Raw genomic sequence first — 21,800 nt, 5'->3', positions numbered from 1 at the left:
GTCTGTCTTGGCTGGGACTCCCTCACCCCAGGAAGTCCCTAGGCATTTCTTCTCTCTTCAGCGTGTCATCTTAAACTAGTTCCCACGTCAGTACCATGATAAAATGGAATATAGTCAGAATTACCCTGAGAAGTCTCTTAGGAGGCACTGAGTTGGAGGTCGTGTACTATCTAACAATGAGTTCAGTGCAGCCTGCTTTTCTTCCAGCAATGAAGCAGATGGCTGGTCCTGTTTGAAAACCAGATGACGAAGTTGGCTTGCGTTTAGGGGCCATGTTGTATGAAAAATACATACTGTATCTTTAAACACTGGAATCACTTTCACTGTAGCAGAGTGCTTGTGGTAAAAGGGACATAGAGAACCTGGAAGTGACTAAGGGAAACTTTCACAGTCTCCCACTTTATACTGCTTATGTTACCACTCACGTCAACTCATGGGGTGAAATGGCCAGTGGAATCACTCATATATGACATATATATGACCAATTCATACAGTGGAGCTAGAATAACGTGCAGATGATGTTACTCTATAAAGTAGAAGTCAGGTGGCAAGAGATGAGTATTAATTTGGTACAAATAAGAGATCAGATATTGGTATCCACTTGTTCTGCACAAAACAGTTCTAAGATCACAGGTGGTGCTTATATCACCAAACCTAATGGCATTTCTCCATTCCTATCTTATTTGGACTTCAGTACCTTTTGACACTATTGACCATTCCCTCGATTTACTAACACCACAGTCTCCTGGTTTCCTCTTACCTCTCTAGCTATTATTTCTCAATCTTCTTTATAGAATCAGCCTCTTTACCAGATCTTTAAGTGTGTGAGTTCCTCAGGATATAATCAGAGTTTCTCTTCTGTTCTTATGCTATATTCTCCATCTAGGGGATCTTGTCTACTTCCTTGGCTTCACGTATTATCTATCCATTAATAGCTCCCAACGTTATAGCTCCAGTTTAGGTAAAATACAAACTTGATCTTCAGACTAGGATATCCAGCTCCTTTTCTTAAATCTCTACTTGGATGACACAGCCACTTGAAACTCAGTGTTTCACAAGCTGAACTCCTGTGCTTTCCACCAAACCTGGTCCTCTTCCAGTCATCCATATCTTGGTAAACAGAACCATCCCCATATTTGATCAGTGCAAATGCTTAGCACCCTTCCTGCCACTTCTCAGCTTCCTGCACACACTTCCATGCCATTTGGAGGATCTCTCCGTGTCCACTTCTGTCACCCAGACTGCGCCAGTATGACTCTTGCTTACGCTTCTAGAAAGCCTAACTGGCTTCTCTGGAACTGTTTTTGTCCTTCTTTAATCCATTCTCCCCCATGTGGCAGGAATAGTATTTTCAAAGTTAAAATTAGAAGGTCTTGCATTTGTGGCTTCCACTTGTCTCATCAACCTCATCTACAACCCTTCTCCCATCCCAGCCAGATGGGCTGTATTCATTCTGCCCCCTGGCTTTCATGCAGGTTTTCCTCTAAGTCTCCCACTTATCCCTCTCCTCTTTACCAAGCTATCTTCACTCATGCTGTAGAGTTCAGGATGAACTCTTCCAAAATATTTCTTCAAGGAAGCTGTCCCTGGCCCCTTAGACTATGTTAGGTTGACATAATGCACTGTGTTAGCACTCTATGCTTTTCATGGTCCGTGTCTTAGTGGGAAAAAAAAAATGATTTTTTTTTCTTTTTCTTTTTTTGTTTTTTGTTTTGAAATTTATTGTCAAATTAGTTTCCATACAACACCCAGTGCTCATCCCAAAAGGTGCCGTCCCACCCCCCTCCCTCCCACCCCCCATCAGCCCTCAGTTTGTTCTCAGTTTTTAAGAGTCTCTTATGCTTTGGCTCTCTCCCACTCTAACCTATTTTTGTTTGTTTGTTTGTTTGTTTGTTTGTTTTTTCCCCTCCCCCATGGGTTTCTGTTAAGTTTCTCAGGATCCACATAAGAGTGAAAACATATGGTATCTGTCTTTCTCTGTATGGCTTATTTCACTTAGCATCACACTCTCCAGTTCCATCCACGTTGCTACAAAGGGCCATATTACATTCTTTCTCATTGCCACGTAGTACTCCATTGTGTATATAAACCACAATTTCTTTATCCATTCATCAGTTGATGGACATTTAGGCTCTTTCCATAATTTGGCTATTGTTGAGAGTGCTGCTATAAACATTGGGGTACAAGTGCCCCTATGCATCAGCACTCCTGTATCCCTTGGGTAAATTCCTAGCAGTGCTACTGCTGGGTCATAGGGTAGGTCTATTTTTAATTTTTTGAGGAACCTCCACACTGTTTTCCAGAGTGGCTGCACCAATTTGCATTCCCACCAACAGTGCAAGAGGGTTCCCGTTTCTCCACATCCTCGCCAGCATCTATAGTCTCCTGATTTGTTCATTTTGGCCACTCTGACTGGCGTGAGGTGATATCTGAATGTGGTTTTGATTTGTATTTCCCTGATGAGGAGCGACGTTGAGCATCTTTTCATGTGCCTGTTGGTCATCTGGATGTCTTCTTTAGAGAAGTGTTTGTTCATGTTTTCTGCCCATTTCTTCACTGGATTATTTGTTTTTTGGGTGTGGAGTTTGGTGAGCTCTTTATAGATTTTGGATACTAGCCCTTTGTCCGATATGTCATTTGCAAATATCTTTTCCCATTCCGTTGGTTGCCTTTTAGTTTTGTTGGTTGTTTCCTTTGCTGTGCAGAAGCTTTTTATCTTCATGAGGTCCCAATAGTTCATTGTTGCTTTTAATTCCCTTGCCTTTGGGGATGTGTCAAGTAAGAAATTGCTACAACTGAGGTCAGAGAGGTCTTTTCGTGCTTTCTCCTCTAGGGTTTTGATGGTTTCCTGTCTCACATTCAGGTCCTTTATCCATTTTGAGTTTATTTTTGTGATTGGTGTGAGAAAGTGGTCTAGTTTCAACCTTCTGCATGTTGCTGTCCAGTTCTCCCAGCACCATTTGTTAAAGAGACTTTTTTCCATTGGATGTTCTTTCCTGCTTTGTCAAAGATTAGTTGGCCATACGTCTGTGGGTCTAGTTCTGGGATATCTATTCTATTCCATTGGTCTATGTGTCTGTTTTTGTGCCCATACCATGCTGTCTTGATGATTACAGCTTTGTAGTAGAGGCTAAAGTCTGGAATTGTGATGCCTCCTGCTTTGGTCTTCTTCAAAATTACTTTGGCTATTCAGGGCCTTTTGTGGTTCCATATGAATTTTAGGATTGCTTGTTCTAGTTTCGAGAAGAATGCTGGTGCAATTTTGATTGGGATTGCATTGAATGTGTAGATAGCTTTGGGTAGTATTGACATTTTGACAATATTTATTCTTCAAATCCATGAGCACGGAATGTTTTTCCATTTCTTTATATCTTCTTCAATTTCCTTCATAAGCTTTCTATAGTTTTCAGCATACAGATCTTGTACATCTTTGGTTAGATTTATTCCTAGGTATTTTATGCTTTTTGGTGCAATTGTGAATGGGATCAGTTTCTTTCTTTGTCTTTCTGTTGCTTCATTATTAGTGTATAATAATGCAACTGATTTCTGTACATTGATTTTGTATCCTGCGACTTTGCTGAATTCATGTATCAGTTCTAGCAGACTTTTGGTGGAGTCTATCGGATTTTCCATGTATAATATCATGTCATCTGCAAAAAGTGAAAGCTTGACTTCATCTTTCCCAATTTTGATGCCTTTGATTCCCTTTTGTTGTCTGATTGCTGATGCTAGCACTTCCAACACTATGTTAAACAACAGCGGTGAGAGTGGATATCCCTGTCATGTTCCTGATCTCAGGGAAAAAGTTCTCAGTTTTTCCCCATTGAGGATGATGTTAGCTGTGGGCTTTTCATAAATGGCTTTTATGATGTTTAAGTATGTTCCTTCTATCCCGACTTTCTCGAGGGTTTTTATTAAGAAATGTTGCTGAATTTTGTCAAATTCCTTTTCTGCATCGATTGACAGGATCATATGGTTCTTATGTTTTCTTTTATTAATGTGATGTATCACGTTGATTGATTTGCGAATGTTGAACCAGCCCTGCATCCCAGGAATGAATCCCACTTGATCATGGTGAATAAGTCTTTTTATATGCTGTTGAATTCGATTTGCTAGTATCTTATTGAGAATTTTTGCATCCATATTCATCAGGGATATTGGCCTGTAGTTCTCTTTTTTTACTGGGTCTCTGTCTGGTTTAGGAATCAAAGTAATACTGGCTTCATAGAATGAGTCTGGAAGTTTTCCTTCCCTTTCTATTTTTTGGAAAACCTTGAGAAGGATAGGTATTATCTCTGCTTTAAACGTCTGGTAGAATTCCCCTGGGAAGCCATCTGGTCCTGGACTCTTATTTGTTGGGAGATTTTTGATGACTGATTCAATTTCTTCGCTGGTTATGGGTCTGTTCAAGCTTTCTGTTTCCTCCTGATTGAGTTTTGGAAGGGTGTGGGTGTTTAGGAATTTGTCCATTTCTTCCAGGTTGTCCAGTTTGTTGGCATATAATTTTTCATAGTATTCCCTGATAATTGTTTGTACCTCTGAGGGATTGGTTGTAATAATTCCATTTTCATTCATGATTTTATCTATTTGGGTCATCTCCCTTTTCTTTTTGAGAAGCCTGGCTAGAGGTTTATCAATTTTGTTTATTTTTTCAAAAAACCAACTCTTGGTTTCATTGATCAGCTCTACAGTTTTTTTAGATTCTATATTGTTTATTTCTGCTCTGATCTTTATTATTTCTCTTCTTCTGCTGGGTTTAGGCTGTCTTTGCTGTTCTGCTTCTAGTTCCTTTAGGTGTGCTGTTAGATTTTGTATTTGGGATTTTTCTTGTTTCTTGAGATAAGCCTGGATTGCAATGTATTTTCCTCTCAGGACTGCCTTCGCTGCATCCCAAAGCGTTTGGATTGTTGTCTTTTCATTTTTGTTTGTTTCCATATATTTTTTAATTTCTTCTCTAATTGCCTGCTTGACCCATTCATTCTTTAGTAGGGTGTTCTTTAACCTCCATGCTTTTGGAGGTTTTCCAGACTTTTTCCTGAGGTTGATTTCAAGCTTCATAGCATTGTGGTCTGAAAGTATGCATCGTATGGTCTCAATTCTTGTATACTTATAAAGGGCTGTTTTGTGACCCAGTATGTGATCTATCTTGGAGAGTGTTCCATGTGCACTCGAGAAGAAAGTATATTCTGTTGCTTTTGGGTGCAGAGTTCTAAATATATCTGTCAAGTCCATCTGATCCAATGTATCATTCAGGGCCCTTGTTTCTTTATTGACTGTGCATCTAGATGATCTATCCATTTCTGTAAGTGGAGTGTTAAAGTCCCCTGCAATTACCACATTCTTATCAATAAGGTTGCTTATGTTTGTGAGTAATTGTTTTATATATTTGGGGGCTCCCGTATTTGGCGCAGAGACATTTATAATTGTTAGCTCTTCCTGATGGATAGACCCTGTAATTATTATCTAATGCCCTTCTACATTCCTTGTTACAGCCTTTAATTTAAAGTCTAGTTTGTCTGATATAAGTATGGCTACTCCAGCTTTCTTTTGACTTCCAGTAGCATGATAAATAGTTCTCCATCCCCTCACTTTCAATCTGAAGGTGTCCTCAGGTCTAAAATGAGTCTCTTGTAGACCCAGCAAATAGATGGGTCTTGTTTTTTTATCCATTCCGATACCCTATGTCTTTTGGTTGGCGCATTTAGTCCATTTACGTTCAGTGTTATTATAGAAAGATATGGGTTTAGAGTCATTGTGATGTCTGTAGGTTTCATGCTTGTAGTGATGTCTCTGGTACTTTGTCTCACAGGATCTCCCTTAGGATCTCTTGTAGGGCTGGTTTAGTGGTGACGAATTCCTTCAGTTTTTGTTTGTTTGGGAAGACCTTTATCTCTCCTTCTATTCTAAATGACAGACTTGCTGGATAGAGGATTCTTGGCTGCATATTTTTTTCTGTTCATCACATTGAAGATTTCCTGCCATTCCTTTGTGGCCTGCCAAGTTTCAGTAGAGAGATCGGTCACGAGTCTTATAGGTCTCCCTTTATATGTTAGAGCACGTTTATCCCTAGCTGCCTTCAGAATTTTCTCTTTATCCTTGTATTTTGCCAGTTTCACTATGATATGTCATGCAGAAGATCGATTCAAGTTACGTCTGAAGGGAGTTCTCTGTGCCTCTTGGATTTCAATGCCTTTTTCCTTCCCCAGATCAGGGAAGTTCTCAGCTATTATTTCTTAAAGTACACCTTCAGCAACTTTCCCTCTCTCTTCCTCCTCTGGAATACAAATTATGTGTAGATTATTTCTCTTTAGTGCATCACTTAGTTCTCTAATTTTCCCCTCATACTCCTGGATTTTCTTATCTCTCTTTTTCTCAGCTTCCTCTTTTTCCATAATTTTATCTTCTAGTTCACCTATTCTCTCCTCTGCCTCTTCAATCCAAGCCGTGGTCATCTCCCATTTTATTTTGCAGTTCATTGATAGCATTTTTTAGTTCCTCCTGACTGTTCCTTAGTCCCTTGATCTCTGTAGCAATAGATTCTCTGCTGTCCTCTATACTGGTTTCAAGCCCAGCAATTAATTTTATGACTATTATTCTAAATTCACTTTCTGTTATATTGTTTAAATCATTTTTGATCAGTTCATTAGCTGTTGTTATTTCCTGGACATTTTTTTAAGGGGAATTCTTCTGTTTCATCATTTTGGATAGTCCCTGGAGTGGTGCGGGACTGCGGGGCACTTCCCCTGTGCTGTCTTAAATAACTCGAGTTGGTGGGCGGGGCCGCAGTCAGACCTGATGTCTGCCCCCAGCCCACCGCTGGGGCCACAGTCAGACTGGTGTGTGCCTTCTCTTCCCCTCTCCTAGGGGCAGGATTCACTGTGGGGTGGCGTGGCCCATCTGGGCTACTTGTACACTGCCAGGCTTGCGGTGCTGGGGATCTGGCGTATTAGCTGGGGTGGATCAGCAAGGTGTACAGGGGCGGGAGGGGCAGGCTCAGCTCTCTTTTCCTTCAGAGATCCGCTTCGGGAGGGGCCCTGCGGCACTGGAAGGGAGTCAGACCCGCTGGAGGGATGGATCCGCAGAAGCACAGTGTTGGGTGTTTGCGCGGTACAAGCAAGTTCCCTGGCAGGAACTGGTTCCCTTTGGGATTTTGGCTGGGGGATGGGCGAGGGACATGGCACTGGCCAGCGCCTTTGTTCCCCACCAAACTGAGCTCTGTCCTCCCGGGGCTCAGCAACTCTCCCTCCCGTTGTCCTCCAGCCCTCCTGTTCTCCGAGCAGAGCTGTTAACTTATAACTTTACAGGTGTTATGTCCCGCTTGCTGTCCGAACACACTCCGTCCAGCCCCTCCGCTTTTGCCAGCCAGACTCGGGGGCTCTACTTGGCCGGCGGGCTGCCCGTCCGCCCCGGCTCCCTCCCGCCAGTCCGTGTAGCGCTCACCGCCTCTCCGCCCTTCCTACCCTCTTCCGTGGACCTCTCGTCTGCACTTGGCTCCGGAGACTCTGTTCTACTAGTCTTCTGGTGGTTTTCTGGGTTATTTAGGCAGGTGTAGGTGGAATCTAAGTGATCAGCAGGACGCGATGAGCCCAGCATCCTCTACGCCGCCATCTTTCCTCCAAAAAATGAATTTTTGTGTAAGAAGCTTCATGTCTTTCCTCACTTCCACTCCCCACCAAACTAAGTGCAATGAAGGCTTACTCATCACTGTATCCCCAGCACCTCACACAGAGCTTTGTACATAGTACAGTAAATATTTGCTGAATGAATGAATGAGGGTTCTCTAGGTTTTCTCTTCATTTTCAGTACTATGATTCAAAGATTTCTGAGTAACTGCAGTTGTAGCTGGTATTCTTCATTCTCATTAGCCTGTGTATGCCAAATAAATTTCCCTAAAGCATTACTAACCATCCTGTGATGCCCCAGTACACAGGTATTCGGTAAACATTTGAATGGACAAATAACAGCCAGATCTTCTGACAAGTGTTTCCGTGTTCCTCCTCTGCTCAAGAATCTCCAAAAGCTGGGGCGCCTGGGTGGCTCAGTCGGTTGAGCGTCCGACTTTGGCTCAGGTCATGATCTCATGGTTCATGGGGTTCAAGCCCCGCGTCAGGCTCTGTGCTGACAGCTCGGATCCTGGAGCCTACTTTGGATTCTGTGTCTCCCTCTCTCTCCCTGCCCCTCTCCCACTTATGCTCTGTGTGTCTCTCTCTCTCTCTCTCAAAAATAACTAAACATAAAAAAAAAAAAAAAAAAAAGAATCTCCAAAAGCTGCAAGTTTAACCTTTACTATCAAAATTGTAACTCCCTTGATGGCAAATAGTATATCTTTTAATAGGAAAAGGTAGTCTAATGTAGCAACTAGAGTTAAGACTCTGTACCTAAATCTGGATCCTAGCTTATGACTTTGGACAAGACAGTTGACTCTCTTAAGCTTCAGATTCCTTATTTGTGCAATGAGAGTTGAATAGTACCCACCTCAAAGGGTATTCCTCATATCCAAAGAAAATGTGCATTGCAGTTAGAAAGGTCTGGATTCAATTATATTCTCTGCTAGAGTTTGTGACTCTGAGCAAGTTACTATATTACTTATATGTCTAACTTGTCAAGGCCTCAGTTTCTTCATCTATATAATGAGAGAAGAATCTCAGGATTGTTTTGATAATTAAATAAGATAAAAATAAAGCTACTGCCTCCAACAAACATTTATTCCCTAGTACTTGCCACTATCTAGGTTCCAGCAAAGCCAGACAAGGTTTCTGTCCTCAGGGAGCTTAAATTTGTAGGTTGTGGGAGGGTATGGAGATAGGCAATAAATAAATAAACATGTAAGTATATAATGTGTCACATGGTAATAGGTGCTATGGAGAAAAAGCAAGGGAAGATGGCTGGAATGTCATCAAAATTCACCCTGGCCCAAACCAGATTTATCTCACATTTGTTCCCTCCAGTGTTTACAGTCCTGGTTAATGACATACCAGTCATCTCATCCGGAAACCACAGAATCGTCAACTCTTTCCTTTCCCTTCCGACTCCAGTTGTTTAAAAAAAAAATCCTGTTGAGGTGCCCGGGTGGCTCAGCTGGTTAAGTCTCCAACTGTTGATTTCAGCTCAGGCCACAATCTCATGGTCGTAAGAGCAAGCACAAGTTGGGATCTGCACTGAACATGAAGCCTGCTTAAGATTCTCTGCCTCTCTCTTTGCCCCTCCCTACCACATGCACGCACAGGTGTGCTTGCACGCTCACTGTCTCCCTCAAAAAAAAAAAAAAATCCTGCTGATTGTGTCAATGTTTTTTAACCATCTCCTCCTTACATTTCCACTGCCTACAGGACCTCATAATGCATTCTTGGGCCAATATAACCATCTAGTTTCCCTGTCTCCAGAAGGGACAGTTATAATACTATGTACTTGTGAAGTATGGCCACTGCTCCATGGAACTTAAGGTGTAGATAAAAGGCTGTGGACCACAAGGCCATTCATGCCCCCCCACCCACCACACACACAGAAACACCCCAATCCTGCAAGCAGACAGTTTGTTTTTATTGGGTCTCTGGGAATACGGTTAGGGAAACAAGCCACCCAATATAAAATAGCCATACGGTTTCTTCCTGTCATTTACCCCATATTAATGTTCTGCAGAATGCTGAACTGTTTATCTGTCAACTGTCACTATTTGTTTTCATAGCTCTTCCCACCCTCCACTAGTATAAACAGGATTTTTTGTCTTGTAAGAAAGGCATGGCATATAGTAGATAATTCATACAGTTATTATATTAATGAATGACTCAGACTTTTCATTAAGACTAATCTTCTGTCCCCCAATATGAATTAGGGAGGTGTTACTGTGAAGCAGCATGAATTAAGAAGTTTGTGAGCTGGTTCTTTAGTTCAGGAAAACCTCACAGAGAAAGAACGTCATCCCATAAAATAGTGAGGAAGGGCAAACAAAGTATAAGGAAGGTTCAGAACCACAAAGCTGAAAAATATAACAGGGTTGTCTAAGTCAAGAAATAAAGCAACTCAGACATTTCCCCATGCTTCCCTCCTACCTTCATTTTTATGTGGAAGGGAACCAATGTAAAACTTGAGTGTAAGTTTTTATGTAGTGCAGAAGACGAGGTTTCTTTAGGAATACCATTGAATCTAATTCTTCCATATCTATGAGACATTTAAGGATGTCATAAAAGATCTCAAAGAGTGGATAGGAGCACCTGGATGGATCAGTCAGTTAAGCCTCCAACTTTGGCTCAGGTCATGATCTCATAGTTCATGAGTTCCAGCCCCCCATCGGGCTCTCTGCTGTCAGCGCAAAGTCTGTTTTGGATCCTCTGTCCCCCTCTCTCTGCCCCTCCCCTGCTCATGCTGTCTCCCTCTCTCAAAAATAAACATTAAAGAGAGAGTGCATAAAAGCACATTCTGGAGCCAGAATATCTAGGTTTGAATGCTGGTTTGGCCATTTATTTGCAGAGTAACCTTGGGCAAGTTACTTAATTTCTGGATATAATAATGAAATACCTATTTTTAAAACATTTTCTTAATGTTTATTTTTGAGAGAGAGACAGACAGACAGTGTGAACAGGAGAGGGGCAGAGAGAGGGAGAGACGTAGAAAGGGAAGTGGGCTCCAGGCTCCATGCTGTCAGCACAGAGCCCCATGCAAGGCTCAAACTCACAAACTGTGAGATAATCAACGGCCGAAGTCAGAGGCTTAACTTACTGAGCCACCCAGGCACCCCATGAAATACCTATTTTCAATAGTTTTATGGGAGTGAGGGGGCCTGGGTGGCTTAGTCGGGTAAGCATCCAGTTTCGCCTCAGGTCATGATCTCATGGTTTGTGGGTTCAAGCCCCACATTGGGCCCTGTGCCAACAGCTCAAAGCCTGGAGCCTTCTTCAGATACTGTGTCTCCCTTTTCCCTTTGCCCTTCCCCCCGCTTGTTCGTGCGCACTCTCTCCCTCTCTCTCTCTCTCTGTCTCTCTCAAAAATAAACATTAAAAAAAATAGTCTCATAAGGAACATAATTGTTAAAATATGTAAAGTCCTTAGAACAATGCCATATTTAAGTGCTATGTAAGTATTCAATATTATTGTGCCTTGAACTTGCCAAGTTCAGACTCACATTTAACTATAGGTTTTGTTTTGTTTTGTTTTGTTTTTTGTTTCTTCTTGAAAGAGAGAGCATGCACACACAGGCTCTGGAGAGAGGCAGAGGGAGAGAGAGAATCCCAAGCAGGCTCCATAGTCAGCACAGAGCCCAACATGGGGCTTGATCCCACAACCCTGAGATCATGACCTGAGCCGGAATCAAGAGTCAGACGCTCAACCAACTAAGCCACCCAGGCGCCCCTATAAGTTTTTTTCAAAGAACTTTTCTTACAGTGAGATTACTGTGGTTAAGGCAAAGTATCCTTTAGTTGGTTTTTGAGAAGGTTGAAAGCCAAGCAATTTATGTAGTTTCTTAAATGTAATATGAATTATCTATGTGAGACATATGCTGATACTCTCTGTTCCAATTGTGTGATTATCTTCCATTTAATTTTCAGGAGAATCCTCATTGACACTGGAGAACCAGCAATTCCAGAATATATCAACTGTTTAAAGCAGGCTCTGACTGAATTTAATACAACAATCCAGGAAATCGTAGTGACTCACTGGCACCGTGATCATACCGGGGGCATAGGAGATATTTGTAAAAGCATCAGTAATGGTAAACAGAAAGCATTAATTGAGCTCATTGAGGAAAAGTACGTTTTCAGAATAATTATTTCAGTTACACAACTATGTAAGCTAGTTGGTCATTTACTGAATACCTTATATATTTATGTCATACTTTTAGAAGTTAATATACTTTAATACTGCCCCAATGTTAACAAAAGAGGAGAGGGAAAGTCCTGTTTTCTACTTCAGATCTCTTATCCCGCTTATTTTTCCCCTTTGCCCAGTGATGAAGGTCGGTTTTAATTTTGTCTGTGTGACAGTTAGTACTTCAGATCCAGTAACTAACCAGTGTTGAGCATTTACTGTGTGCCAGGCACTGTGCTAAACGCGTTACAGGCAGCTGCTGTTTTTGTCCACATTCTAAACCTGGTCTCAGGTCCTCCGTAACTTTAAGGCACTTACTGCAGTACACTGAAATGCTGGTAAAAGATCATTGCACTGATAATTCTCTGTACCTGAAACCCATTCAGAACTGACACTTTACTGTTTCTCTCTTTATTCCCCCATCTCGCCATCACACACAGATTCATTCATTCCTTCCTTTAACAAATATCCAAGCGACCACTATATCCAGACACTGTTCTTGGCACAAGGGATATAGCAGTGAACACCACAAAGGCTCTGCTGTCCTGAAGCCTGCATTCTAGTAGGGAAGGTAAATGATAAATACATAATAAGTCAGATGGCGATAGGTGCCATGAAGAAAAAAATAAAGCTAAGTAAAGTAAAAGGGGAAAGAAGCCAAAGTGGCGGAAGGGCAGTGGTTTGTATCAAGAGTGGACAGGGAGGGGGAGTAAGCTATACAGTATGGCTGGCTGGCTGGCGTGTCTGAACAGACAAGAAGGCATTGCAAGAGCAGAGATACTGGAATTGGGGTGTGCTTGGCAAGTTCAAGACACATGAAGGACAGAAGGTCAGGAGCATTCATTCACAAAAGGAATGCACATCTGCATTCAACTCATATTTTAAATATTTTTAAGTGTCGTCTTTTTTGGGCTTGAGATTACATTTGGGACACCAAGATATTTTCAGCCAGAGCACCCAATATCACCAGGCCCATTATTAAAAAACGCTCCAACCTTTGTTACCTTCTTAGCTCTTTTTTTTTTTCCTGATGTTTTATTATTTATTTTTGAGAGAGAGAGACAGAGTGTGAGTGGGGGAGGAGCAGAGAGAGAAGGAGACACAGAATCCAAAGCAGGTTCCAGGCTCTGAGCTGTCAGCACAGAGCCCCATGCGGGGCTTAAACTAACAGTGAGATCATGACCTGAGCCAAAGTCGGACACTTAACTGACTGAGCCACACAGTCTCCCCCTCTTACCTCCTTTCTTACAATCCTAGAGGACCGTATGCCATAGGAAATCATTATCTTTCAGTGTCACTTTTCCTCACCTTTCTCTTATCTATCTACCAATTAAATTTTGTGAATTAAAAATCAATGCTGAAGGTTCTTGACTAGCTTTGGCCAACTCTTTTAGCATGAGGGTCAGTTTGAAATTTTTTAATGTTTATGGCCTACTGTTTCATAAATCAACTTCATTGAACTTGAATTTATATACATAAAGTGTACCCATTTTAAAAGTATAGTTTGATAAACACCTTTGTGACCAATCCAGTCAAGATAAAGAACACTCTCATGCCCCTAAAGAGAGGTCCCCTGGTGCCTCTCTGCAGTGATTCTCCCTCCAGCAGCCACTAATCTGCTTTATTTCACTATAGATTAGTTTTGCCTGTTTAAAATGTCACATAATGGGGGGTGCCTGGGTGGCTCAGTCTGTTGAGTGTCTGACTTTGGCTCAGGTCATGATCTCGTAGTTCACAAGTTCAAGACCCACATCGGGCTTGCTGCTGTCAGCGTAGACCCGCTTTGGATCCTCTGTCCTCCTCTCTCTGCCCTCCCCTGCTTTTGCTCTCTCTCTCTCTCTCTCAAAAATAAATAAGCATTAAAAAAATGTTTTTAATAAATAAAATGTCACATGATAGAAGCATACAGAATCACTCTCTGGCTTCTTTCACACAGCGTCTTGTTTTTGAGATTCACCTAGGTTTCATATATCAGTAGTTTGTTCCTTATTGCCTAGTGGTAATCCATGGTGGGACTATACCATGATTTGTTTATCCATTCACCTGCCAATGGACATTTGACCTATTTCTTTAAATTAAAAATTAAAAGTTTTGGGTTCCATATAAAATAATGAATATTTGTATAATAGATTACCTATTAGGTTGATTTAAAGAAAATTGAGAAGGGGCACCTGGGTGGCTCAGTCAGTTACGCATCAGACTCTTGATCTCAGCTCAGGTCATGATGTCAGGGTCGTGAGTTCAAGCCCCAAAATAAAGAAAAAAATTTGACACTGCTCTATAGCCACTAAAATTTTAATATTTTGAGAAGTAACTTGTTGACTTTCATTCTGAACTTTATTGAAGCTAGACCAACTGTATACAGACCTTGAGTTGCTCAGCACTAAAATCATACAGAGCTACCTTTCAGAATCTCCCCGCAAGAGTCCCATGTATTTCTTCATTCTCTAAATCCTTAATTACTGGCATTCTTGTTCCATTTTATTTTATTACTTTCTTTGCTCCATATCATTTTACTATTTTTGTAAACTATCAGATGGCAGAAATTTTTCAACTGCTTTATGATGCTAACAACCTGTGGTTTTACAGGCCACACCTAAATTATGAATGCCATTTATAAGACTTATGTGACCAGGTGCCTGGGTGGCTCAGTTGGTTAAATGTCTTACTTCGGCTTAGGTCATGATCTCATGTGAGTTTGTGGGTTTGAGCCCCACATCAGGCTCTGGGCTGACAGTTTGGAGCCTGGAGCCTGCTTTGGATTCTGTGTCTCTCTTTCTCTCTGCCCCTCCCCTGCTTGCTCTCTCTCTCTCTCAAAAATAAACATTTAAAAATTTTAAGAAAAAAAAAAAGACTTCTGTGAGAAGATACAGTAACTTCAAAGCATCCTGCTTTCAAACATTTAATATACAATCAGTGTATAATTTAGGAATTCCCAGTAGCTGGCAGGAAACCAGAATTTTACTAGACATGAGAACTATATAGCCCCAGGCTGCCCCAATATTTTGGTTTATTTTTAAGTAAATCTTACAAAATATATTTTGTAATCTGATAGCTGTTATTTTGCAGCTAAAGCTGGGTCTTTGCCGTTTCTTTCCCATCCCAGTCTTAAGAGTCAAATGTTTGCTTCTATGCCATTCAATTAGAATGTATTCTCATTGGAAGGTATTATAAACAATATGACTTGTATCAGCTTCAGTAATTAGCATTAACAATGATGTTATAAACCATTATTCAAACCTTAACAAGTGACTGAGGGTTTCCCCCTGTTAAAATAATTACATGATTGAGACAGAAAGTAGGTAAGTGGTTGCCAGGGGCTGGAAGAAGGAGAGAATAGGGAGTGACTACAGTTGGGTAAAGGGTTTCTTTGAGGGATTTTGAAAACATTACAAAATTGGATAGTGGAGATAGTTATACAGCTCTTTGGATATACTTTTTTTTTTTTTTTTTTTTAGTTTATTTATTTTGAGCGAGAGGGAGAGAGAAAGAATCCTAAGCAGGCTCCGCACTATCAGTGCAGAACCAGATGCGGGGCTCAAAGCCACCAACTGTGTGAGATCATGACCTGAACTGAAACCAAGAGTCAGATGCTTAACCAACTTAGCCACCCAGGCAACCCTGGATATACTTTAAGGACACTGAACTATACACTTTAAAAGGATGAATTTTGTACTATTGAATTATCTGTCAATAAGCTTTTATTAAATACAATTATTATTATATGATTGCTTTCAGCATGCCCTTCTCCATCCTGCCTATATAGGTTGTTAATTTGAGGAGGACATGTGTTTTCATATTTGCACATAACTTTAAAAACTAACACAAAGTTATTGTATGGCATTTGTTTTATAATTTTGAGATAACGGTGAGTTTTTTGGAAAGATTGTGTACCAAAGGTCTCATAACCAGAAGAAATGTAATACCTCTACTTCTCTACTGAAAGACAAAATTATACAGATTAAAAATAAACACATACCAAAAAACCTCCCCATCTCACTCCAGAATGAAGACAGCCTTATTATGTAATGCCAGTTCCCAGAATAGCATATTATTTTTTGCTTCAGCCTCCAAGATACAAAATAGTGGAGTTTGGGGCTGGAGAGGGAAGATCTGGTCCCAGTTGTTTTATTTTTATTACATTTGCAGTATTTCTATCTCTTTTCTCTTCCATTCTAGCCTGATTTCTGTGCCTTGTCAGTGTTTCCCTGAATGTCTTCTTCTCCATGTTGTCCACTGCTGTCACCTTAGTTCTGACACCTAGTCATCCCCTCCTGGTCTTTCTGATCTCTTCCCCTCCATTGTCCCACCTAGAGCTGCCATATTGATCAACGGGTTAACATTATTTCATTTTCTTTCCAAAGAGTGTACAGTGGCCACATACGGTAAAGTTTAAATTCCTCTATTCTGTGAAAGGCAATATAAGGCCCTCCATGGTCTGAGCGCATCTAATCCCACTTTATCTCCGCTTCTCAGCCAGTGTTTTGCATTAGACAGGTTGGTAGACGCACGTGGTCATCTCTGTGCTTTTCCAGATGCTGTTCCCCTTATCTATAAGTCCTTCTCAGTACCTTTTCCCAAATTACTCATCCTTTACGCCATGCTTCAAGTTATATCAAGTCTATGAATTTTTTTCTTAATTGTTTCTTCTTTCTCTTAACTAGCATTGCATTTATGAGCTGAATTGTCCACGTAGTATTCATTAAATGAGACCAAGGATAGTTCTTTAATTATTTCTGGTTTGTAAATTTTATGTCCCCAACTGTGACAGTTTTTAAGCATCTGGATGTCATGGTGCTTCTATTCACTATGTGTAGTATACCGGTTAGATAATTCACACTCAGCTATTGATTGGTTAATTGATTTTCTTAACGTCAGTGAGAGGTCTAGTATGGGTTAAATTTATTTTAACAATTTCATATCTTAGCCCCGGGTTTGAGGCTTCCGTTCAACATTCACAGAAAGAACACTGTGCTCTCATCCTTTTATTATTAAGTACTGCCATGATGCCATGACTTCTTCTACTCTATGTTAAGACCTAGATAGAAAGAAAATTCTCAGGTACTGTATTACTGCCTCTTCAACACCCATCTTGATAGCAAAACTAGCTGAGATTATGAAGAACTACTTTCAAACTTTTGTATAAAATAAGGGTGACTAGAAAATCTCAAGGGCGTTTATGTAGACCTAGAAGCACATGAAAGAATAAAGAGCTCTTTTGTTGGGATAGAAAAAATACTATTCCAGAGATAACGCTGCTATAACCCATCCCATTTCCTCTTGTCTCTCTCTTAATGTTAGTATTTTTTGCCGTCATGCACAGTGTTAGCTCTATGAAAGCTGATCTCTTAAAAGGCTGAATTGTCATTGAAAGTATGACTTAATCTATTTTACATGTTTTGTTACTAGACACTGCATATTGCATTAAAAAACTCCCACGGAACCCTCCAAGAGAAGAAATTATAGGAGATGGAAAGCAACAATATGTTTATCTGCAAGATGGAGACATGATTAAAACTGAGGGTGCCACTCTCAGGTCAGTAAACATCCTTTAGCCAGGGAAGGGGGGAGGAGGTGATGTATGTCTTATAAAAAGTAAATAGGGGAAGATTTCTGCATATTTGCTTATAAGAGTGAAGAGTATCTCAAGAAGGATATAAAAGATCTGATAACATTGGTTACTCTGGGAAGAAAAACCAGTTGCTTGAGAAATAGGGGAAGAGACTTTTCACTCTATCTACCCTTTTAAAACTAATTTGTTTGAATTATAGGATTACCGTTTTTTAATAAAATTTAAATTAAAAAAACAGATCAGCATTTCCTGCCAGGGTGGTTTAGAGCTCTCAGTCAAATTAAGGACCTTCTCATGCTGTCAGTTCCAAAAGATGATCCGTACCTAAAGTAAATACATTTTAGGCCAGACCCATAATCTCCCATAACCTAAGTGAGATTGAGGAGTTGTTTCAAACTCAGTAGTTTAAAAACCGAACTACTGATGGTTCTCCTCTGTCCCCCATGATCGACTTGCTTTCCGACTTCAGAACACCTATTGCTCTCAGCACATAAGATTTTAATTTTTCTTCTAAGATGAAAGCTGGCTCTACTTCACCTTTATCGCTCCCCCTTTCCCCACCCACCACATCTAATGAGGTTAGTTTTTACCTTAAAAATATTTGTCTATTCTGTCCCCTTTTCTTCGTGTCCACCACCACTGCTTCTTGCTTAATATTTCTGTCTCCAGGCTCCCCTTTTCAATCTACCCTTCACACCCCATGTCACTTGAAACCTTGAATAACTCTCACTGCATACAAAATCATGTCACTGTCTGGCCCCAAACCACTTTCCTGGCCTGAGTTCTACCATTTCCTTGTAAACACAATTAACCGTATCCAAATATTCCAACTTCAGTTCACATGTTACTTACCCAGGCAGAATTAACTGCTCCTTCCTCTAACTTTCATATAACTTGTATTTTATTATAGTAATTATTGAGTTGTATTGTAATTTTTGTGTGTGTGAGTAGGTATTTCCTTAAACGGTAATAAACCCCTTAGGTTCACAGTGTTAATGACAGTTGCTGTAGTAAACCAATCCCAAAATGTATGATGGTTCATACATGAATTAAGTTTTCTTCCCAGTCACATAAAGTCCACAAAAGCTTCCTGATCATCCAGTGCCCCCCGCCCCTGCAAATAATGTTTCGGATACCTTTCATCTTACGACTCCACCATCCTCAGTAGTTGGTTTTCAAGGTCACCTTGTTCACCTCAGTCAATCCATTGGGTTGTAGAGAAGGAGCATGGAAGGGATCTTTCATGGGAGGCTTTCACAAACCAGACCTTTTGTTACATTGGCTGTAAATTCAGTCGTGGTGGGCCACTGCTGACTGCAGGGAGGCTGGAAAAATGGAGTTTAAATTCATGCCCAGGAAAAAGAAGAAAGGTTTGATGATAAGCTGGCTGTTCTCTGACACAAGGCAGATACCAGATTCATCTTCAGATCCTCAGTCCCTGGCACATAGAAGGCACGGAATATTTACCAACACAGAGTAAATATCTAAAAGAGGGAAATAGATGAACAGATGAATGAGAAAGAGAAGATGAAGAACTGGGTATCCGTGCCCTCTTTCAAACCAGTGTTCCCTTTTTTCCTACTATGCCATTGATTTATAAATTTAATGCATAAACCATAAATTTATGGGCAATTTTCTAAAAATGCTCTTGTTGGAAATACGGTAGTATCTCCTATAATTTGTTCATGATACCTAAGGATAATAAACATTACATTACTACTTCTTCAGGGAGTATTCTCAGCAATGATGAATTTCCCCCATCACACAGTAAGGGTCTGTCTCAAAGGCTTGGGAACCATGGTACTGGTTTATTGGTTATTACAGAATCATGGATATTAGATTTATACCTAATTTGCAGATTGAGAACATTTGGTCCCGGGTAATTAATTACCACCCATCTGCCATGAACAGACCATATCTTTTTAAGCTTTTTATTAAAGTATACAAAAAGAAAAGTGTACATATCATCAGTGTGCAACATGGTGAATTATTACAAACTGGACAAACCATGTGAGCAGCACTGGATCAAGTGATGACAATATCAGTGCCCTAAAGCCTCTCATGTGCATGCTTCGTGTCACTGCCTCCCCCTCACTTGAATGTGATCTTAGATTCATGGGGTGAATTGATGCCAAAGCCCTCGATATTATCTGAATTGCATTTAATTTTTCACTGAATTCTGATTAAGATGAATTATGGGAATCTATTTTAAGATTTGGGAGGTAAATGAAAAGAATCAAAAAAAGTAGACACACTCTTTAAAAATGACTTAGTAAATAACCTTTTCACAAAAATCTAATTATACTAGAGTTTGATTTTCTTTTTTTTTTTTAATGTTTATTTATTTTTGAGAGAGAGAGAGGCAGAGCACAAGTGGGGAAGGAGCAGAGAGAGGGAGACACAGAATCGGAAGCAGGCTCCAGGCTCTGAGCTGTCAGCACAGAGCCTGACGTGGGGCTCGAACTCACAGACTGTGAGATCATGACCTGAGCTGAAGTCGGACGCTCAACCGACTGAGCCACCCAGGCACCCCAAATTATACTAGAATTTGAATAAAACATTTAGTTTACTGATGACATGGTTTCCAATTTCCATTTTTAATAAAGTTAGTAAAACCCAGTTGTTTTAAATGTTAATGAGAAGATTCGTTAAGCAAAAGTTCCATAAACAGAAGATTAAAATCTACTTAAGTCCTCAAGTACTTCATGTCCAGTTGATGTGGTCTACTTGCCAATTTGGGGGGGAGAAATAAAATAGAGATAGAGACAATACCCACCAAGAACCCTTTAGTGAAAAAGAAGAAAGCAGGTGTTTCAGTAGGATTTGATTCTGAATATAACCTTCAAGAATTTTCTAGTGACCTAAATTCAATTTCTCAAAGACAAGTCAGTCTGACAGCTTTTGTTACCTGTTCTAAATCTTCTAAGAGAGCCGTCCTTATAAAGTCTGCTGTATCACACAAGTGGCAGAACTAGATAAATGTGGCACCTGATGAATGGGAAGGCCACAGCTGCAGTCCCTCTGATCTGTGGCAAAGCACCTCTGATGTCATCTCCTTTCCTCCCCCTGCCTATGTGAAGTGAATTTTAATACCGTTTTTATGCAGATTAAAGCATTTGCTGCCCAGGTGACTGGAGAACTGGAATTTCTGATCCCCTAATTTAAGAAATCTCATTGCCTTCGTTATCAAAGAAAACCATTACTGAGTTCAGGAGTAGGGAATGGGAGGAAAAAAGAAAGGATGCATTGCAAGCACAGTGACAGATAAGACAGTCCGCAGACTCTGAAAAAGAGTGCTTCTTCTGATCAATTTTTGTAGATTAAAAAAAAAAAAAAATGATTGGGGTTCTGTTTGTAAATGCATTGGATGTGTGATTGTTCATAAGATTGTCCATAAGATATCAGACAACCCACACATGTTTATAGCTGTGAAAATACGCCTCCCGGAATTATTTTCATGTAACATTGAACCAGACAAAAGAGATGTCTCCGTATCACTTTTTACTTTCCCTGCCCCAGACCTGGAGCCAGCCATATCTTCAAGAACCCTGACTTCATTAAGTGGGAAATGGTATTTAGAAACAAAGAACTAAGTGTGAGGTGTGCTCATTACTACCGGAGTATCATTACTTCTGGGCCTTTCATGGAGCTAGAAAAAAAAAAAAAAAATGAATTCATAATGATTCCTCAGTTCAGATGAGAAACAACCCAAAACCTTAATTCCCTCATTCATATATATTTCTTCCTTATCCCACAGTAAAAACCTTGCTTCTCAACATCAATTTACTTACTCGTTTATACTATGATACAATAAACACAAAATAATCTCAGAAACACGGTAACCTTCACACTGCCAAAAATAAACCTATTAAGCCAAGTTCAAAATCCTTCCAGTTCTTTTAATCTTGGGATATATTCTATTAAGGATGTATAATCTTAGTACTTAAAAGTTACTGGAGTTAATATTAGTGTGGCTGTTATCTGGTACATAGTAAGATTGGCTTCTTTCTGTATTCAATGTTAACGTTTTCTTTCACCTTTTATTTAGTTTCATGTTTAGAATATATCAGCTTAAAATTTAAAACCAATAAAAAGTTACTATCAGAGACTTCTTGCTTGTATCTTTGTTCCCTACATCCTACCTGCCTACCCCTATAAGGCAACTATATTCATTCATTTTTTTATTTATCCTTCTTTTCTTTTTACAAAAATAAGGAAATAGATACATTTTCATTTCCCTAACTTTCTATACAAAAGAGCAATTATCAACACTCTTGCACACTTTGTTTTTAAGAGAAAAGCATCTGTTAGCCTTTAATGAACCTCCCTCCACATGGCTTCAAGCTACCAGGACACAGCACACAGCCCCCCCCCCCCACACACACACACACCCTTAATCTTCTGCTCAGCTCTCCCACTGTCATTG

General features: G+C 40.2%; 1 protein-coding gene across 1 annotated transcript in view; it reads left to right on the top strand.

Moving 5' to 3' along the window:
• The window catches only part of LACTB2 (lactamase beta 2), a 34,135-nt gene that overhangs the window by 1,307 nt on the left and 11,028 nt on the right, over window positions 1-21,800 (top strand). Inside the window, exons 2-3 of the mRNA XM_078441595.2 lie at window positions 11,544-11,707; window positions 17,212-17,338. Of these exons, the coding sequence (XP_078297721.1) occupies window positions 11,544-11,707; window positions 17,212-17,338 (291 nt within the window). The remainder of the gene's footprint in view (window positions 1-11,543; window positions 11,708-17,211; window positions 17,339-21,800) is intronic.

The sequence above is a fragment of the Panthera onca genome, chromosome F2 (genome assembly GCF_046562875.1).
Source record: "Panthera onca isolate mPanOnc1 chromosome F2, mPanOnc1 haplotype 2, whole genome shotgun sequence".
NCBI lineage: Eukaryota > Metazoa > Chordata > Mammalia > Carnivora > Felidae > Panthera > Panthera onca.
Note: the sequence above shows the minus strand (reverse complement) of the source record. Positions and strands in the feature narration are given on the sequence as shown.